General features: G+C 29.5%; 1 protein-coding gene across 1 annotated transcript in view; it reads left to right on the top strand.

The window, feature by feature from the left end:
- The window catches only part of LOC129968899 (cell adhesion molecule 2-like), a 177,988-nt gene extending 166,944 nt beyond the window's left edge, over positions 1 to 11,044 (top strand). Inside the window, exons 5-6 of the mRNA XM_056083234.1 lie at positions 5,913 to 6,150; positions 10,274 to 11,044. Coding sequence (XP_055939209.1) covers positions 5,913 to 6,150; positions 10,274 to 10,404 — 369 coding nt within the window. The 3' untranslated portion in view covers positions 10,405 to 11,044. The remainder of the gene's footprint in view (positions 1 to 5,912; positions 6,151 to 10,273) is intronic.
- The last annotated feature ends 11,323 nt before the right edge of the window (positions 11,045 to 22,367 follow it).

Below are 22,367 nucleotides of genomic sequence, written 5' to 3' on the forward strand. Positions count from 1 at the left end.
GCAGGAAATCTCCCATGTCCTGATATAATTTGGATTACCAGTAGATTGTGACTTCTTATTTTTATTACTTTATTAGGAATAAAGTCGTAAGTTACTCTTCCTTTTTTGGACATATACCGTCTGTCAAACCATTGTATGGCAATGTAGACTGTGAGTAAAATGAAATTTACTGAGATATCATTTGTTTACGGCAACTTACAGAAGTTTACACGTGCATTAATGTCTTAGTCTGTATTCAAATCCAAAATTGATTATTTATTTATTGAAAACTATGAATATCACTCACACAAAGTTCCGATTCAATTTTTAAAATGTGATAAAGTAATAATAATAAATTTTGCAGCATACTTTTTTACTTATTTACGCATGATTATCTTCATATTGTGAAGCTACTCACAATTAAATAAATTAGTGGCAGAAATATGGTCCATGTGCGAAGTAGATAATTTCGAAGATTTCGGCTTTTAATTATCCCAAACAGCATTTCTGTCATTAAAATAACAAGGATTCACATTATTTACATTGCAGGTAGCAGATAATTGGCAATGCAATAATTAGAGATTAATTGCAATGCAATAATTAGAGAATTAATTGCTACACTTGGACCAACTGTATATAGAAATCGTAAAATTTAAATAAATATTCTATAACATTATCTAATTCTTATTTTTATGGTTTTTATTGAAATAATTAAGTAAAATGAAATTTTATCTACCAATGATCGAAAATATTCTTCATTTAAATGTTGTTTTTGCTTTAGAATTTTAGTTAAATAAATGACATTTTTACTTTCTCTTATACGAAGTATAGATAAATAACGGTTATCGTCAAGAAAATTTTAAATTCAGATTTAGAATTTCTAATAATTAACATTGTTAAAGAGATATGTAGTGAAAAATAAAATGTACATTGGGGAATTCGGAATTTTGTTATTCTTACCTTATTCCACAACTTAAAAGTGGAAATATAATCATTTCTATTTAGTTGCCTGTAAGGAAAGCAGAAAGGAATTAATGTGCAATTAAAAGAAAAAAATCTACTCCGCTGTGAAAATTTTCGACTTGTTCTCAAATCATTTTCAGTAATTATGTAATGCACTTATATACGATGAAATTGAGCTTTAAAACGTGCATTGTTTTAAAGGTCAGCAAAAAATGCTCTCGTTGACTCCATTTTCATGTCAGTTGTTAAGCATAAACATGATAAATTATTTCTATCTAATATTTTTTTCACAATGAAAGAAGGAATCGATTTATTTGCTCTGTTCACTTGTAAAAATAATTACAAAGTCTTTTTTGACTTCACATGTTGGCTTCATGCTCGTGTGGCGGATTTCTTCAACCTTGATATACGACAGTTGATTTCACGGTTTGCCATGTCTTTCAATTCCAATTGCTATGTTAAGAAATTGCTGAAACGGCGCTGTTTCAGTCTCAATAAATTGGAGTCCTAGTGTAATGACTTGATTCTTGTCCGATCAAATAAAGGGCAGCGTTTATATACAATTTTCTTTATTTATAGCCTTATTTACATAAAAACAACTCTTTCTCCTCTAGGTTAAATGTATGGTGCTATTCACAACACGAACATTAAACAAGAATAGTCCCTCGAACAATTTCGGAGGAAACTCCACAATAACAGCTAATAGGCTGTTGACGTCTCAGGATACTACAGAGGGTAGGTTTTGGGTTCCACCGAATTTCCTTTGGGTGGAATTTTTCTCAGAACTCCACTTCACACCAAGCTCCTCTCTCCTCTTTCCGAAAAATCTCATCTTTTATTTTTCTCTCAGATTCCACCTCTCATGTCCACATTGGTACATTTGGGTTCCCTGATGCCCAATCACAGTTCAGAGCAAACCTGAATGGTCTCTGGTCGACCGTGGGAAAGTTCATTGATGACCCACCCTCCACAATGGGAAAAATGAAAATTGACATCTGGAGAGTTTGATACTCTCCCCTTTTGAAGACACGATTTATTTCGCTGGGAAACGCACGTGTGGTTCCTTATCTGGACTCACACTAATTGGCCAGATGACCGTACGTAAAAGAAGGGTCCCCCATCTGGCAATCTGGAGGCACTTAACACTGTGGAAGTTCCGTTGATGATACAAATGGCCGGGAATGCCAATTATTGAGTGTGGGAAAAAGGAATGTCACAGTGGTTAACAGGGTTTCAGGGTGATTGAGCTAAGTCTTTACACTAGAAATTTAATATCTGCATGATCCAAGATAACTAGAACTATACTGAAATAGCCATCAGGCGTTCAAGCGTTTTATTCATTCTAAAATATTCAGTCTTTTTGCTATTCATTTTACAGCCAAACGAATACTTTCATTTTGAAAAGCCAAGGAAAATTCAGATAATCACGGTCTTAGTTATTAAAGCGCAAAATTTGTGTTTACAATTGTCAGAATAAACTAAATAAATGCATAATTTTTATTAAATGTTGGATATAAAATATTATCAACTATATCTTATCACTGAAACACACCCATTATTTATATTCATTCTAATAAGGTTATTTTTATTATTTGATTTCAAACTTCGAAAATAACCGAAAAGCTTAACAACAAAAGCAAGCCATAAACGATACAAAATGTACCATCTTCTAAAAATACTTTAAAGTATAAATTCACTGTATTGTCATCAAATAGCAACTGATCGCAAAATTTATATTCTCTGCGATCTCTGGTCTGATTTCCCCTGTCTCCCCGAATTCCATTGTCCAAATTCTTTCGTTATTTCTTTGTATCATCTATTCTCCTCAGCTTCTCCAAGAACTGTCCAGAGTTTAATCGATGAAAATCAGAAATTCTTCTCACATTAATCCATTCGGATAGGGAACGTAGCGATATTGTCAGTAGAGTATTATTTAATACAGATACAATTACGGTGTCCAGGCACATTCTTAGAATATCAAAATAAATTAAAATCTGCGATTTATTGAAAACTGGTTGATGTTTGGATAATATAATTGTATAATATTTATGGTTAGGTAACTTCAAAACGCCAGATATGTCATAATATCTATATAGCTGGGATAAACAAGCTAGATTTGTAAAAAAAATTAAATATTATATTTTCTTTTATTGAACATTGAGTATTGACAAAACTGAAGAATAAATATATGGATTTAATACTTTTTATTTCTATTATTATAAAAATGTGTTTTTATTTGCTATTCATCCAAACTTGGTGCATACATACAAGGTGGTTCAAATTAAAGTATCCCTATTTGGGATGCTCTGGGTACAATAATACAGAGTATAATGTCTTCATATTTAAAGGATATACTTATTAGACCATGGAAGCTTGATTGATACAAAATACAAGTTCAAATAGTGATCGCCAGAGGAAATTGATGCACCGCGATTGGTTTAAAATACGAGGAATGTAGATAGCTCAACCAATAAAGAACAGAGTGCAAAGTGTAAATAATCAAATTCTTTACTACATTTACACATAAATTACACACAAATCGAGCTAATTGAGAATTTGGAAATCGGTCTTCGTGGAAAGTACTAGAGAAAAAATTGGCATAAGAGGCATACTAAATAGCTATCATAACAGATTAAATGGAGAACGAACAAGCCTTATATATACTTTATCTACCACAATAGCTTTCTCGTTGCCGCAGCATGACTTACTGCTAAAATGTTTCTACCAAAACTGCAATAACGCTACCAAAACGCTTCGAATGGGCCGAGAGTACAGTACAGTCATATGCTCTGCCACGATTAGTCAAACATTCTAAGAAACTCCTATTTTAACACTTCAAATAGGTCGAGTGTGAAATAAATGAATTCAACTAGTGATGAATGATACTGTAACTATTGTCGTTTAAAAGAGTAAAAACAACTTAGTATAGGCATCTTTTGCTCGCGAGGTATCAAAGCAACTGGTTTGCTCAAAACTAAGGTTTGGAGGTGCATACAGAGAACACCTAAAATTAATTCTTTATTATTCGTTATATATAAAATTTAAACCGATAAAGATCTCTGTGAAACTTCCGTTCTGACATTCTTAGTATGAATGACAATGGATTTGAATTAGCCATGGAACACCTTATGGACCGATAAGATTCACTTTTAAACGTACGAAACCGTGAATTCCTAAATTTGGCCAAGTGAGAATCTTCACGAGATTTAATAAATTCCGCAACAAAACCACATGCTACTAGTATATGAATCGGTTTCACTGCTACCTTTCTGATCGATATATTTTTCCTTGAGGACCCCCCACCCTCTCCAAGAACCAAACCATGTTCTGTAATTGTTACTAGGACATTTTGTAAAGTGTAGTGAAATTAGACCTCCAATAACTTGAATATATCTGATAGATAACTCCCCTCACATTGCATGGGAAGTTAAATAATTACTTTGGGGAGAAACGCATTATCAATCCAACAATTTTTATAAAAATAAAGTTATCGAAGAAATAAAGAAAATTTAGCGGATATTAGTTTTGAATATTTTTTTAATTATTTAGCAGATTTGTTGCTTTTAGTATTTCATTCCATATGTTCAATAATAAAGAATAAAATTTCGATTTATTTTTTATGCTAATTGCATTTCAGAAAAAAGCAGGCTTTTAATAATATTTTTCTAAAAAAAATTGTTATATTAATAATTAAGGTTTAATTTTACAAAAAAACAACGATGAAATATTCTAGTCCAATTTTAAATATAGTCAGACTTTGCAATGATATAATTAGATAATAAAAATATGCACAAATATTAGAAAAATGCAAAGCTCAGTAAATAGAATATACTTTGCAAAGTTGTTTAAATTGGGGTAATAATATCTATCAAAATTTGAAACATAAAAGTAAAGTATTTTGCTGAAATACTTGGGTGCAAACTACACAAATTATTGAAATAAAATGCTAGCAACAAGTAATCTTGACGAACCTAATAAATGCTACAGACAGTTATCTCAAAATATGTTTAAACCAATCACATCTGCCTAATCTATCAGAAACTAACCTGTCACTATACCAATCATGAGAATCTGCATTTCAAAATTACAATGCCATATTGTAATTATTGACATTGCTTTTTTTTAAATATCAGAGAGCTGAAAAATTTTCTAGGCTACAGTTTTAATCCTAAAATCAGCAGAATCGCATTCCATAAACAAATCTACTTCAAAAATATTTTGCCTGTATTATTTCGCTGAATTCTTCTACATTTTAGATTGCTCCTACTCATAAAAGACACACCTACAGAATGCAAAATCTGGACCAGATATTTCAACCTGAAAAATATCGCAATTTGTATGTGTGTAAAAAAAAAAAAAAAATAAGATAGCAATGCGGAAAAAGGAAAACCGATTCCAGTAGAAAGAATAACATTGACTTGGATTGAGCAAAGAATGAATAAAATTTGTTCGGATTTTTTTTTTTTTTGTCGTCGAAAATCAGTTATTCATATTGAGTGATATTTCAAGCAAGATTCCATAATCACGCAGAGTTATAGTGGGATCAATTTTGCAATATCTTCACTCCAGATGATTAGCAGTTAGAAGGTACATATCAATTTATGAGTTCTGTGTGAAAATTTGTTTGATTTAACACCATTGTTATTCATCTTATTTTCACACAGAACAGTAGTGAAATAGTACTAAAACAGTAGTGAATTTATACATTTATGAAAGAATTCAGATTTAATAATTCTAAATTAAATAGTATAGCTAATATATTTAGATACATTAAAAAGATCATTCCTTAGTGGCTTCTAGCTAAAATTAAGAAATGTTGTTAATGTTAAGAAATGTTAAGTTAATAATGTTAAGAAATGCATATTCGTTTGATATATTGTTTCAGCAGTACAGTTTTATTCTGTTTTTATGAAAAGGACAATTTAAGCATAAATAGTTGATTGATAAATTGATTTGTCTTTCATCCACAGGCAAAACCAGAGTATGTGATGGAACATTCTACAACTTTACATTCTGACAGTCTGGAGACATCTAGCTTGAGTCTGAAATTCATTGTTAACGAATTTCACTTCAGAGGTGGTAATATGAAGTTAAAATGTACAGCAACAATTTCTAAAGTTTATATCATGAGTAACGAAGAGTTAGTTTTTGGAACAGGTCTGAGGCAGCAAACATCAGGACTGCAAATAACAGAAAACATGAGTCATGGTAAGATATTTTGTTTGAAATTTAAGAATAATAACGGTCAAACTATAATATTTCCTTAAGGGCGAGTTTAGTTTAGTTTAGTTATATTAACGTCCCGTTGTAAAGCAACACTAGGACTATTTTGGGACGGACCTCGTAATTTTGAACCGCGGTCAGATGACGAACGACACCTGAGCTGACACCCCCTCTTCACGCCACACCACACCAGCGGTAGGACGTTTGGTATGACTGATTTAACGTGCAACAGACCCCCTTACACGACGGTTCTTCGGTGGAATCGGGTCTCGAACTTGAAACCCTACGGCTTACCTTACCACCAGGTCATCGCGGCCTTTCCTTAAGGGTGAATTGAAATTCATGGAAATATAGCCGTGGCCTTAATTTTTTTAGTGTGTCAGCGCAAAGAAAAATTCAAACATATTAACAATTTTTTTTCTTATTATTGATTTAGTAACAAATAGCCTTTTATGCATATGAAATAATTAAATTTTTGATTCATCATAGTGAATGTAATACAATTTTAAATTTATACATTTACAAGAAATATTTTTTTTTTTTTTTTTTTTTTTTTAGAAAAATGAAAAACAATGCATGAAAATGACACAATTTATGTTTACCATGAGAAAAAAAGCGCAAGTGGGTTGTGCAAATTTGCGTTAACGTTACAAAAACATAAGGAAAATCAAAATATATGAATGCAAGGACAGCAAATCTTTTATCAACTCACAGAAATCGTCAGTATCAAATTCCATTTTCTATTTTATCATTTTGGAGATACAAAGATTAGTTATAAAATTTAATTAGATTTTAAAGCATAGTAACTGGTTTTCTTAAAGTGTTTATATATTCATCCAAATGAATAAACATAAATCTGTAAAACAAGAGCTACCAGGAGGATTATTGATTTGCTGATTTCTCGATGCATATCGATTCGTTTATGATGCTATTAGATCACAGAAACCAAAACTTGCATTATTTCTGACACTCATTATTATTCTTACAGTCGCGCATATCCTAACCGAGTGCCACACCTTTCATTCTCATCGTATGTCCTACTTTATCTCACCATCATCCAACATACGAAAAAGTTGGAGAACCTCCCCATTAGTCTATTTTTAACTTTTTAAAAACTATTGATTTCTATAGATTATTTATTGATGTTTTTAAACATTTTACTTGCTTTATTTAACTTACTTTTCAAGTTTTGATTACTGCTGTTTTACAAAAAAATTCTTTTTAATATACTTGATCTATTTAAACCTTTAACTCCAGACTTGGTATCATTTCAAATCATAAGATTGGCGCAGAATAACCTATTTTTGGATTATGTCAACTTATACTGTCATAGAAATGAATCATTTTATAAATGAGTCACAAATTATATAAGTTATGATACATGTTTCTGTATTAATTTCTACCATTAAGGAATATCCAATCCAGATTTTGCAATATTTTCTTAGTAATTTAAACAATCACTATGTTTAGTTTTTATTAAATATTCTAAGAGTATAAAGTGTAATTATTTCCTGATACGCTTTCTCACCTTTTTACAAAAAGAAGTGGATTCATTATGAATACTAAATTATCATTAGGTCTGGCCGGCGTCCTGGCATAGGGGTAGCGCGTCTTCCCCGTGATCTGGGCGTCCCGGGTTCGAGTCCCGGTTTGGGCATGGTTGTTCTTCTGTTGTTCTATCTGTGAGATGTGTGAATGTGCCCTCCTGTAAAAAGGGGTTGTGCAAGCGAATGAGTGATGCGTGAAGTGGCAAAGTCGTACTCTTGGCCCTAGTTGGCGCTGCTGTAAAAAATAAGAGACGTTCCCCTCAGGCTTAGTGCCATAAGAAACTAGGCCGGCGTCCTGGCATAGGGGTAGCGCGTCTTCCCCGTGATCTGGGCGTCCCGGGTTCGAGTCCCGGTTTGGGCATGGTTATTCTTCTGTTGTTCTATCTGTGAGATGTGTGAATGTGCCCTCCTATTAAAAGGGGTTGTGCAAGCGAATGAGTGATGCGTGAGTGGCAAAGTCGTACTCTTGGCCCTAGTTGGCGCTGCTATAAAAAATAAGAGACGTTCCCCTCAGGCTTAAATCGCTGTCTTCGTAAACAGCGGGCTTGTCAGTGGCAAGTGCCATAAGAAAACAAACAAACAATCATTAGGTCTACAGTTTTCTTTTATATCATATTCTTTTAAATTCGCCTAATTCTGTTAGCACAAGGATTTGTACGATATCTCCACGATATTGGTTGATATTCTAAATGCCAGCTTATATCATGAATTCATCGTAGCAATGTTTTGAGCATTTTGTGTTAATTGGGCTTTATCACTTTTCACTTATTTTATTATTTGGTTTAATTATTGTATGCTTCTGACAATGCAAATATTTCATACTTAGAAAATATTTATATACTGTAAATATCCTTCGTTTTCTAAAGCACATATTATGAAACGAGGTGATTCATTGTCAGCATACTCACTTACAGTGTTACGTAACAGAATTTATTGCACTATCGATTTCATTCTCATCGGATCAGTTCAGCGAGGACCCTTAACCGATAAAGCTCTTGTTTGTAAGACTGGGGGACTAGGTTGTTCAATGTGTTTTGACCTGGTCAACAAGCATAATTAAAGGGCAGGACAGATTAATGAACTCCACTGAAGGCTTATCAGTTACTCGCTGTGCGAACAACACCACACTATAAACTGCATCATTTTATGGTCAAAGTGGATCTGTGCCTAGCCGTGTAAAGATTCATAATTAATTCCCTACATAATATTCACCCTAAGCTGTTATATTACCACGGCATATTCCAATCACCACCTATATGTTATGATTTTATCATAGAAAATTAATAAAAGTTATACAGCTATTAAAGCATTCATAGTTTATAATACTACATAAATTATATAATTTCTGTCTCAAAGATTCTATAAATGTTTCGCATAAGATGTATCAACCAAGTTGGGCAAGATATACAGTAAATACTTAAGTTGCTAAAACACATCATTTGTTTTTTATTGTATATTTATTATCTAATTATACAATCATGTGCACCTAATATTAAATCATGATGTAATATTGAAGGTTCTCTGTGTCGATTTTACAGTCTATAGCAATTGAAACAGTGTCAATACTTTTAAGTAGCTTGTGTAATTGGTGAAGTTGGTTATATTGGCAAGAATTAAACCTAATTACAGATATATTAACTATTAACAAGTGTGCCGTTCTCCTTTGATTTACACATTACAATTAAATACAAACACTTACGATAAACATCACCATTTTTTCTCTCGTTAATGCTGAATTTTCAGGGGAGGCTATTTATGCTTAATAATTAACTAGCGATTAGTTGCCTCTCTATGTAATTTCACCAATAGTTGCAGATAGGCAATAGTTTCTTGTTTTACAGCAAAATATGAAAAGAAAGAATGTTAGACATCCTTAATAAAAGAAATTTCTTACGCAAGGCATTGAAAAAGTTTCTATGATATCAAAAATGTCATTTCTTCACTTTCGTCATTAACATGCTGGTCTTATTATTTTTTTTAATCAGTCCTCCGTTAATTTTTTTATCCATAGTAATTTTCTCCTTACTTCATATATTCTTCTATCTCTGTAGATATTCCTATCACGTTTAGTTATAAAATAATTTTAAAAAAACAATCATTTCACAGCCAAATCTCATCATAATATTCCCCAGAACATTTCGAATGGACACAAAACAAAATAGCGTATCGAGGTCTATTGCACCTAGATTGTAGGCCTCATACTTGCTGGGTTAATGACCGTATCAAAAGATTAATTATCGAGAGATTTTTCATCGCCTCTGCATTATTAGAAGTTTTAAAGAGTGATTTTTTTTCTGTAATTTCGATTCATATAATAAATATTAATTTATTCAATCATAACACCAGAGACAAACGCACTGATTAAGAAATATTCTAAAAATTATGAAATTCAGAATCATAAAAATATTTATGCATATTTTTCGACTGGGTTCATTCTTAAATTTAATAAACTGCTTAAAAAAATGTGATATTCATAATGGAATCATATTTTGTTTTTTTTTATATTTATTATTATAAGAAGATTATAAAACAACAATTGATTATTTTTTGTATTTTTACAGTTCAGAGTTCCTCATCAACGACATTATGGACAACAGCGAACTGGACTATATCAATATGCCTAATGTTTTACATAATATGCAATATTAAGTCAAGTGGAATTCAAAGAAGCTTAGTTGATCAATTTGGATGATGATCAACTTATGGAATTAATATTATCATTTTTCATTATTGCATAATAAATGGACTCGAAAACTTAAATTTTCGTACTGAAAACAAAGGTTTTTGTACTCCAAAACCCACAAGGCGGAAATACTGGTAGTATCATATTTCAGAATATGACCTATTTCGAGATATGTCGGATTTCCACAACGTTCCTTTGTTTTGATGATATGCACAGAAACAAGAATTTAAAACGAACAAACATTGATACTTTATATATTTTGGTGTGTAATAAACTTTTTCTAAGTGTTTGGATCGGTGTTGAAATGTTTAAGCAAAAGTTTAATTATCACGATATTTGATTCCATTATTGATTTTATGATATTAAAAGTTCCCTTGTAGATAAAAGTAATAGCTTTTAATTGTGAATATACTGTATGTACATTTGAGTTGGTGTACAAATTTGATTTACAAATGTTAATTGACTTATAAGAGTCATTATATAAGACTGTCCATGATTTCTGAGATTTTTCTTTTGTCATATTTACCATACCTCTATATATATTTTTTTATGAATTGACAGTAATTTAAAAGTAATGCGATTTTTTAATTCTTTTTTTTTTAAATATTATGCAGTTCACAATTCTTCTGGTTTTCAGAATTCAGAAAAATATTCCAAAATTTGAAATCTTTTCTGGTTTCTTAAAACAAATTTGTATGTGTCATATCTCTTAAATATATGTGAAACTTTCTAAATGCAAGGAACACAAATGTATTAATGTGCAATTAATCTTTGATTTCATTTAAATGATATTAAATAATGCAATGTTTATATTAAATGTAGTGTAATGAAAGACACATTTTAGATGAAAAATGTGGTAATTGAAACATTCCAGTTATTTGATACTTTTAATTACATGATCATTATTATTAAAGAGTGAGGGTAAGTAATGTAAGAATTTAAATCAAACACATTTTTTTTTAAGTTAGAAGAAATAGCTGATTATTTTGAAAATGGTGAAATGCATCTCTTTCTTTTAAACATCAATAAACAATTTATTACCATAGATACCTTATAATTACTTCTCCATAAGTATCATATATTTCAGAATAAATAAATGTTAGAATGATTACAATAAAACAAAAGGCAAATTGCAAATTTCTGCAAAATTTGTGTTTTTCTCTAAATTTTTATAAGATCAAATGTTTTTTTAAGATTGGAAGATTTAAGTTGCGATTCTGAATATCCAAATAAGAGATATAAATTCATAATGGATGATACCAAATTAAAAGCATTGCTTACTCTTTACTTTATTATATCTTAATATTTATATCAATAAGAAAGAAAAAATAAAATGTCTTTCCAGTAATTTATTTAAATTATATACTGTTTTGAAGCTTCGCACGTGCAATTTTGCAAAAATTTTCGGAGGATCGTTAAATCAATTCTATTTGACAATAATTTAACTTCAACCCTTATCAAGCGAAATATCAGGCATACACGTAAATCTAATTCAAGTTAAATCTGTCTGAAAAAAAATGTCTTCTCTTTTTTGCCAAATTATATTTTGGAGAATGTAGACTTAAGTGCCGTTTGCGTAATTTGACAATGTTTCAGACTTATAATGTCCGTCTCAGAATAATTAATATAGCTTATAATCGGGACTTAAATCTAAATAAACTAATAATTAATATAACTTCAAAACGTGACATAAATCTAAATAAAACTAATAATTAATATAGCTTGAAAACGTGACATAAATCTAAATGAACTAACAATTAATATAGCTTCAAAACATGACATAAATCTAAATGAATTAACAATTAATATAGCTTCAAAACATGACATAAATCTAAATGAACTAATAATTAATATAGCTTCAAAACATGACATAAATCTAAATGAACTAATAATTAATATAGTTTCAAAACGTGACATAAATCTAAATAAAACTGATAATTAATATAGCTTCAAAACGTGACATAAATCTAAATAAAACTAATAATTAATATAGCTTCAAAACGGGACATAAATCTAAATAAATTAAATCTATATTCCATACTATTTTTCAGTATCTAATCTATATTTTTGTACTTTATGTTTAGTAACAAAATTGTTTACTTATACTTAAAAAAGTTACAGGGCAGATATGAATTTATTAATATTATCCAAATTGTCACTTGCATTTGATATAATTTGCATAATTGAGCTAAGTGGATATGACTATATTCGTTTTGAGGTTTTTGATGTCACCTGTACACTAAGAAAAAATAGTGGAATTCTTATACATATATACACAAATTTTAATGTTTCAAATTTTTAAATCAAAACAATGAGTGTTCCATGGAATGTCGTTTAATTTATGCAATAATAAATCTGTTGAATACATGTGGTCAAAATTGCCAAGCCCCTTTCCTTGTTGTCGTAATGTTATATATATATCATTCAATGTAATATTCGATGTTAAAACATAAAATTTGATGTAATATATATTGTAAATAAATCATTTCGTAAAATTTGTTGTTAATTTTTTAACAGTTCTTAGGGCAGCCATATGCTTAGTATGAACTCTATGCTTATTATAAAATGAATCAAGAATGTTAAAAAGAATGTTGATAATATGATGCATATTTCAACATTTAAATTTATTTAACAATACTTATATAAGAAAGTGTTTACGTGCATGTATGTGCAAGTCGGTGACCTACAGAACAAATAATTTATTACACTTAGGGTCACCAAATTCAGCACAGATATACTTTAGATGATGGAAATATATATTTTGCATCAATTCTGTCGCTTAGTCTGTGATGGTGAGGGATTTTATTCTTACAATAAAATTCAAATCGTTTTCATTGTTTTAGAAGATATTTAATCATGTGATTTCCTTCTATTGTTGATACATGCGAAAGAAAAAAAAATGCAAATTATCTGCACGATTTGCATCAGGAATTAGAAAATGATATCGTATTTCAGCAAAACACAATGAACAGTTTTGAATAGCTTATCTGAGCATTTCAGTTCCTAATAATCCTTTGATGCAATAGAACTTACCACCATTAGAAAGGCTCATGCACACAATACACAAAATGAACCCAGTGCTATTAAAATGACGTAATTTTAGTATCTTCACATATTGATACTCAATACATTTCTAAATTATTAACATCAGATTATACATAAGGGATTTAATTGTCGTTAATTATTGAATTGAACCAGATTTACTGACGAATCAACTAGTGCCCAAAGACGGCCAGTGAAAATTAAACTAGCTTGTTTACAAAAGAGTATATTGAATGAATCTTATATGAGTTTAGCCCATATTTTCAGCTTTTTCAAGTTAAATTGTTCGTGAGAGATATATAATTTTACATTTCTGGTATCTCTTCAATTAGCTGTCAAGCATTTTTCTATTGGAATCAATCTATGTTATGTCACTGTCGAAATAAACTTATATCGTTGCCCATCGATATGATGAATTCTAGCAATAGATGTTTTATCTTCATGAATGTGTGCAATGAATTTTGAAGTTAAACACCACATTGGGCATTTGACATGTAGCTTGTGAGTATGATTTTTTTTTTGTTCAATGTGTTGACTTATTAAAGTTTTAGCAACTTCTTATTTATAGAAGCTAATTAAAATTCAATTTAGTCAATAGTGACTTTACAAAATTGAAAATCCTAACAAACTAGGCACACGAAAATGACATATTTAAAAAAGAAATGTATCTCAGATCATGAACACAAAACTCACAATGCAAATATAACAAATTCAAGATAAAGGTATTATTTAATATTTAATGATTTTTTTTTTAAGAATGTTTTCAGTTTTTATCAAAACTGTTGAGAAAACGTGCACATTTTATTAGATTTTTATAAACTATAAAATCTTAAACAAAGCTATTATTAGTATCTTCAAATTATAAAATTACTGGAAAGATTTATCTCGGTTTGGAGTTTTATGGTGCAAAACCAACATATATATAAGTTGTATTGCGCCAAGGAATATTTTTGTTCTTATTTTTAACTAGATTTTAACAGAAGTGTCTACACGGAAAAAATACATCCAGTGAGTGTGCGTGCGAGCGTGTCCTGTCCGCTTTGAAAATTTCACGATCCAACAAACAGAATCGGTAATGAGGATAACAGATATTGAAATCTGCTTATCATTTTTTAAAAAATCTCATAGATATAAAGTCACTTTTATTCTTAAATGAACTTTTATTCTTCATCTTTCCTTCATTTTAGAAGCAATTATTAACTACAAATCTCTTTGCATCCTTCACCCGAAACTTATAAAAACGTATACCTCGTTGAAAATTTATTTCTATATTTTATATCTCAAGATATAGAAACTAAAGGCAAAATTAAAAAAAAAAAATAATAATTATAAATGACAGTTTGATTTTCAATATCAAACTTCCAGTATATTGACTTTCATAAGGAGAACATCAAGTTTTTATTTTAATTTTCTGTATTAAATCTTGTTGAAGAAAATTTAATGTAATAAAAAAATACGTGACGAAAATGAATTTTTGTATACTAAATTTAATAACTATAATTGCAATTAGCTGAATATTCAAAATATATATTGAAAAAGTTAAGACAAATGAAACGTATTCTTATAAATATATGCTATACTTAAAGTTTCAAAATATCAATTACTCACCAATTCTCAGAGTTTCGTTTATCAAAAATACGATTCGATAAATTTTTTAGTGACACTGACGCTCCTTTGAATATTAGAAATTTTTAAAATTAATTATAGTAACTTATGGCATTTATACGATAGTGTTGAAAAAAAATACATTTATTTTTTATTTTTGACGTTATTCGTTTGGCTAGTGTGATCAGGAATTAGTTTACCCCCCTCCTCCCAGCATTGCTTTATTATCTGGCGCAGTATAAATGATAGTGGTAACAGAAGTACCGAGGGAAGAGAACAAAAATTGAATCCCAACAACCACCACCATTCACGATACTATAAATCCTGCTCGAGATAAGTTCTGCCATTGGTGTGGTAATAACTCACTCCCAGGACATTAATGGGTCAAACAGAAAAAAAAAAAAACTCAACCACTAAGTATGAAGCTTCTCATTCAAATTTTCGTCTGCCATCCCCACCCTCTAGATTTAAAAAATGCTTTAGAAAAGAAATATTTTTCAGTGATTATAATATATTGTGTGACTATTATAACACTTGATTAAAAAGATATCCGCCTCTTTAGATGTACATTTAAACCGGTTTATAAGCATTATATCAAAATGGCAATAAAATAAATTATTTTTCCTGAATAAGGGAAATGGGAAAAATCCCTAAAGGTTGGAGAAATAACAGTGTGCATTTTTTAATTCGTCTTTTCTTTTAATTTTGATTTTCTATACATTTTACAGCTCACACAATAAATTTCACATCGCTAAAGAATTATTTTATATAATTTGCATAAAATATACTTCTTTTATTTCATCTGTGACCTTTGTGTGAACTTCCTAGGAATGGAGGTGACATTTTTCCTGTTCAGGAAAAAATTTCAGCCATGACTGGTAACTTTTCTTTACGGCCCATTACTTGTTTCTTTTCAGTAATAGGCTTAGTAATATTGCAGGAACGAGTTACCTCCACTTAAATGACGGACGAAACCGCTTACAAAATATGTTGTACCCTGACCAGCAATGGCCATTAGGACTCAAATATAGGCAGTCATCAATATAATATTCGACTTCAGCCATTCAAAATAAGAAACACACACACTGGAATAACGATTACAAATCTTTAATCAATTAATATAAATTTTTATCCCAGCAATAAAGAATTTTATTCTAACAATACAAAAGTTTGTTCGATTAATATGACTTGTCATAAAACACGAGCAATATTTTTTTTATGCTTTCTAAAGCTTCTTGTCGAAGATATTTTTAAAGCCTTTGAATTAAAGTCTGAGGTATAATTAAATAAAATGATAATTTAATAAGAAATAGACACCATTTATAAGACGATTTCGGGAAATGGAAACATTGACTAACGCATATTAAACCATTTTATATCGTTTGGACTTATTCTACCACTTCACCTGATATTTTTTAGAGAAGTTATTTATTTCCAGAATGCAATTATTAGAACCGCTATTAGATTCGTTATCAACAAGATAAGAAAAGGGTAACAGAATAATAAGGATTGAGAAATATTTATTTGTAAAGTTTGTACGAAATAACTATTACTGCGATATTTTTATCCTTGAAACATTGTCTCTTTGAATCCTATCTCGGCTATCGATTTTCATCTTTTTCTGTCCTAAAATTGATTTTCCAGTTATATTCATTTAAAAAAGCAGTCCCTGGAAAAGACATTCGCCCATAACATTGACGTCAGCATCTATTTTTGTGTTTACTTAAGCACTTGGTTATTTATATCCATATTTTCTTATTCCAGAATTTATCAATACTAAGCTTCAGCAATTCATATTTTTGTTCAGTATAGTTGGCTCAAATTCTAGAAAAAATTATAGAATCTATTGAAGATATGATTTGGTCGAAATTTGGAATTTACAATATTAAAGAATTCATTTATTTTAAGTATTTGAAGATATCTTTCAGAACATGTCTCATGGTTTGTGGAAAATAATAATTGTACTTAGTAAAAAAAAATGGAAAATTTGCTTTGTTTAATCTTGAAAGTAAAGTATTGGAAAATTTACTTGATTTGCGGATTTTTTTCCCAATGACTGACTTAGCCAGTTTAATCTATTGATATAAAGACTTAAATATAAAGCGGATTAAATCTCAAATTGAAAATTTTAAATGAGAACAGAAAAACAAGTTTGGCACATTTATGGGTCCTCACATGACATTTACTAATTTTTAATATTTTTTTTGGGGAAATACTGCATTTTTTATTGTCATTCTAGAAATCAAAATTTAACTAGGAATGCCATACTAAAAATTGTAAGCATTAACCAAAAGATTAAAATTTTTTAATAAATAAAAAATTGGAAGCATTGATAGAATAATTACTTACGCATAAATAGTACGCATTTTTATACAAAATGATGATACCGAATGGTACAAATTTTACATTAATCTCTTAATACTTAAAAAAATAAAATAAAAAAAATCAGTGAGACTTAATATGACATTCATTTCACTAAAAAAACAATGAGACTTCAATTTACTTATTGAGAAATTTATCATCCTTAATGAGTAATTAAATAAATATACAGAATTTCTTATTCATTCTAGCTCTTTAAACCATTTTAATTTAGTATTGAATAAATGTTATAGTGCTTTTTAATATTATTAACTAATGAATCATATCAACAAAGTCAGGACTGTTACGGCAAAGTTTACAATCTAAAACGGCTGAATAGTTTACGATTACATTCTTGATAACGCCCTCTTTCGATGAATTTTGGAGTTAGATTCCCTATCTAAATCAACCCAGAGAAGTTACAAAAAATTCATTGGTAAATTTGTAGTGTCAATTTCAGAAGAAAACAATTTTAATTGCCATAAACATTTAAATAGTCTAACTTTCTTTTATTCTGGGTTATTTTCAGCATTGTTAGAAAGTGCTCATATCACCAGCAGCTTAATGAGATTAGGGCATAGATATTTTTTTCTGCTGACGCTGTCAATAAAATATATGGCTGGATCATTCGGCAAACAGAATCTATGATGGCAATGGCATTCGTTGTAGAGATACTTCGAAAATCAAGAGCACGAATATACCATCCAATAATGTTACTAACATCCAATTGCAATGTGTTTATTAAAATACATATTAAATTCAATTCAAAACAGAAATGAGCTTTGTAACTCAAAACAGTGAAGAGTTTTGTAACTGACGAATATTTTGTTATATGTCAACCGCTAACCAGTTTCGTCACATTACAAAAGTTGGTGAAAGTGAACCAAAAATTGAGCTTTGTACATTTTACATCATGGGCATTTATAGAACTCTATGTTGTTTTTATTTCATCAGTCATGTTTGAAAACATCATGTGATTTCTTTAATTTAATTTTGAAAGGTTTAAATATAACATTTTCAGATGGTCTCATTTAAGTATGATATAGTTATAACTTAATTTAAAAAAATAAATTTATATTTCCTTTAATGATAAATTTTGTATTTTACGAAAATTGATAAGCAAATATTTATCAAATATGTGTGAGCAAACCCCCCTTTTTTTCACTTTATTCTGTGCAATTCCGCATTTTAATTTCAGTAGTATGCCCAATATTAGATCCATAATATTCTTGGAATAGTAGTAATGGAATATATCGTTAAGGGTAAATTAAAGACATTACTATACAAGCATTTTCTACTCATTACCGCATTTATGGAAATGGCTGTCTCAGATTACTTGCTGTTTCAATCGAGAAGGGGTAAGTTCTGTTTACAGAATTAGAAAGCTGATAGTTGAAATTATATCATTTTTTTAACATATTACTTTTAAGATAGAAAAATAAAAGAGGAATTTCATTTATAAAAATGTTTTCTACATTTCCAAATATCCCTGTTATTAGAATGACTTTTTTTGTTTTCTTTGTATTTTATCATGCAAAAAATGTTTAAAGCCGAAAGTGTTTTATAAAGACATTGACAAGTATTTTTATATATTGATTAAAAGTGTTCATTTTTGTACCTCAAACATTTAATATCTGCATCATAAACCAATACATAATAAAACAGGATTATGTGGAAGAAATAGTATACTGATACAAACTGTACTGTCACAGCATCAGGATATGTTTACAATTTTAATTATATTGTATTCTCAAAAATTTTGGACACATCAATAAAATAGAATAATTTTAACATCAGAATCATTTTCGACAAATATAAAAAATCTCAACTATTGAACTGTTTTGTTATACCCGTGTATATACATGTTAGACGAAAATTTTCTGTTTTATATACATCACTATTAAACAATAAAATGTACCAGAAACTTCATATATAACTATCATTAAAATATCTAACAAACATGGATGCTATCTAAGTTTCAATGTGATTTAAATTTGTGATGATACCCCACACAGGGCTTCAAAAATAGCGAAATAAAATTCAAGAAGGTCCTACTTTAAGTTGTTATATATTTTAAAGCATTTTCAAATCGCTTTTGGATGTTAAAAATATTACTTAAATTAAAATAGATTTCTCGAATATATTCTCCAAACCGTAAAAAACTTATTTATATTGCTCATTTGATCATGGTAGTGCCTACACGACCTCCCAATATATCCCGGTTAAAAAATCAAACTCTAAACTCGAGTTCGCAAAAAAACAGTGATTCATTTTGATCCGACACAAAATAAGATTTTCACTTTACCTTCGACCCAGTTACGTTTCCAAACATGAAAGACCATCCTGTCAACCTAGGTCAGAGTATCCATTACAGCTTACAAAGAAGGGGAACTCAATCACACGTCAGGATACTAACTCTTCTACATTTTTTTTTTTTGCCTTCCATTTTGTCCTTTAGACAAATAGGGCTTCTTTCAAGTTGCTCTTGTAATGTGTCAATCTGGATTGACAGCCAACACATGTCTCTCTTTTATTTTATTTTCAGAAGAAGGTAAGGGATTTTTAGCGACGGAGAACACTGAATCCTTTAATACCATTTTCTTAGAAAAGTCTTTTAATTCCAGCCCGATTTCTATAGAAATATAAAAGAAGATCTATGAAATACGGAATTTATAAGAGGAATTGATGCTGTTGTTATACAGAAGTTCTTCTGTAAAGTCTTGCGAAATGTAGAGCAAAACTAACAAGAGGGATTTCAAGGAAATCTGATTTTTTTTTTTTTAATTTCAAGTGAATGTGTGTGTTATATAACGCAACAAACTAAGCTAAAGAAGAAGAATCGAACTGTGTATTTTATCAAAGTGTGGGATAAATAAAAAAAAATGTGAGAGATTTTGTTTTTATCAAAATTAGTATATCTCTAATAAAATTTTTCCGGGAATTTTTTGAATTATATGTTGAAACTGATTGGTATTATATTTAAAATGGTGATATTTATTTTTAAAAATTGTAAGAAAAATTGTAATGTTTAAAGTTCACAGACGCATAATCCAAAAATAAATAACACCATCCGTTTTTCGCAGTCTTTTCTTTTTTTTTTTAATTTAATAAGTATCAAATTTTTGAAAGAAAATCATCTCATTAATCTTCAATAAAAAATAGGGCTAAATTGAAAAATGCAAACCAGGAAGCATACATTAATTTGTCATCTTTATCTATACTTATAATAAAGCTCAATGTGTGTGTGTGAGAGAGTGTGTGTTGGCGCTCTACAGGCCAGGTCATTTGACATACAGCTATCAAATTTGGTACATGTATACCTTAGAGGTCGGGAATGTGCACCTGAGGTCCCTTTTTTTGAAATTTTAATTAGAATTTTAATTATTAATTAAAAACTAACTTTCTCGCCAAAAAAATCTTACATTTTCCCCACCGCCAAATGAGTAAGGCTTCAGTTGTTTTTTTTCTCCCAACAGTAATGAGGCTAGTGTTAACGTTTTTCGGCGGATTATTTCAAACGATTCTGTTTATTTTCTTAATGTTTGATGCATTTAAAATTAAACATTGTTAATTAATCCATGTTTCAGATTCATTCTGAAGTACTTTTGAATTAAAATAACACAGAATAAAGGAAACTAGAAATGTATAATCTGCATAGCGTTACCCCAACTGGCGTAGAAAAATTCGCGCCTTCGCGTTACCTAACTGGCGAAGAAAATTCACGCATGCGCATTGTTCTGATTGTTGTCATGACCACCACTATCAACGGATGATTTAAATTTTTAGGTTAGTTACATGCTTTTGTAAGTAAATTGTATTTATGTTAGTTATTAATTTTTTGTATATGCTTATAGTTTTAAGTATATTGTTTTTTAAGTAGTTTTTTTAAACCTGTTTTCGACCGATTATTTTAAACGATTCGTTTTATTTTCTTAGTATTTGATGCATTTAAAAATTCTTGTTGACAAATTCTTGAGATATTACATAAATTAAGAAAGATATTCTTTAGTGCCCATAAAGTTTAAACGCTCAGTGATTCTATTATCAGTAATCATATTATTAAAAAATGCTTTGTTTCAGTAAAAAATATTATTATATTAATTGCAAATTAATCTTTTACACTTTAATTTAAAGCATAAATTCTACGAGGGGTAACAGAAAATGAGAGAGATACATATCACGTTATGACTGAAGGCCTTTATAAAATTATGAGTGAATTATATGACTATCAAATTTTGAAGTTTTAAAATATTTTGCTGAAAAATCTATTAAAGTTGGAATTGCATAAAATATTTAATTATTAAAATTTTAACGAACATTAAGATTGGCGAACCGACTGGTCGCCAAAGGCGGCTAGTTACTAATAAAACTGTGAATGCGCGTGTGTGTTTGTCAGCGTGTGCACATGCATGTGCTGCACAGTCCTGACCGATTCCTTTAATGTTACCAAATTTGTACATGCATACTTTATTGAGTGGAAATCTGCACGTCGGATATTTCTTAAATTTAAAAAAATTAAACTGAGTTTTGGCGTTTTTACGCGATAACTTACATAAGTAATAAAGCATATAAATAATTTCTCATCGTTTCAGAATCTAAAGAAAAATGTATTTTAATGATATCGTTACAAATTTTTTTCTGAATTCTGATAGTGTTTTAAATGTATATTATATATATATATATATATATATATATATATATATATATATATATATATATATGCCTTTCGAAAATAGATTAGATTGTTGCCTGACATTCAAACGGCTATCAATGTTTTTTAAAATATGTAATCGACTGATTTTCTTAAATTTTTAAAAGCTAAAGAGCTGGGATTCTGTTTAATTCCTGTGTAGTTTATATAAGGAGTGTAAAAATGGAAACTTCAATTGTTCTCAATGCCGAAATGTAAGATTAAATAACCCAAAATACCTTTCAAATTTTGCATTTATGTTATGTTCGCTTTGACA

The sequence above is a fragment of the Argiope bruennichi genome, chromosome 5 (assembly GCF_947563725.1).
Source record: "Argiope bruennichi chromosome 5, qqArgBrue1.1, whole genome shotgun sequence".
NCBI classification, from domain to species: Eukaryota; Metazoa; Arthropoda; class Arachnida; order Araneae; family Araneidae; genus Argiope; species Argiope bruennichi.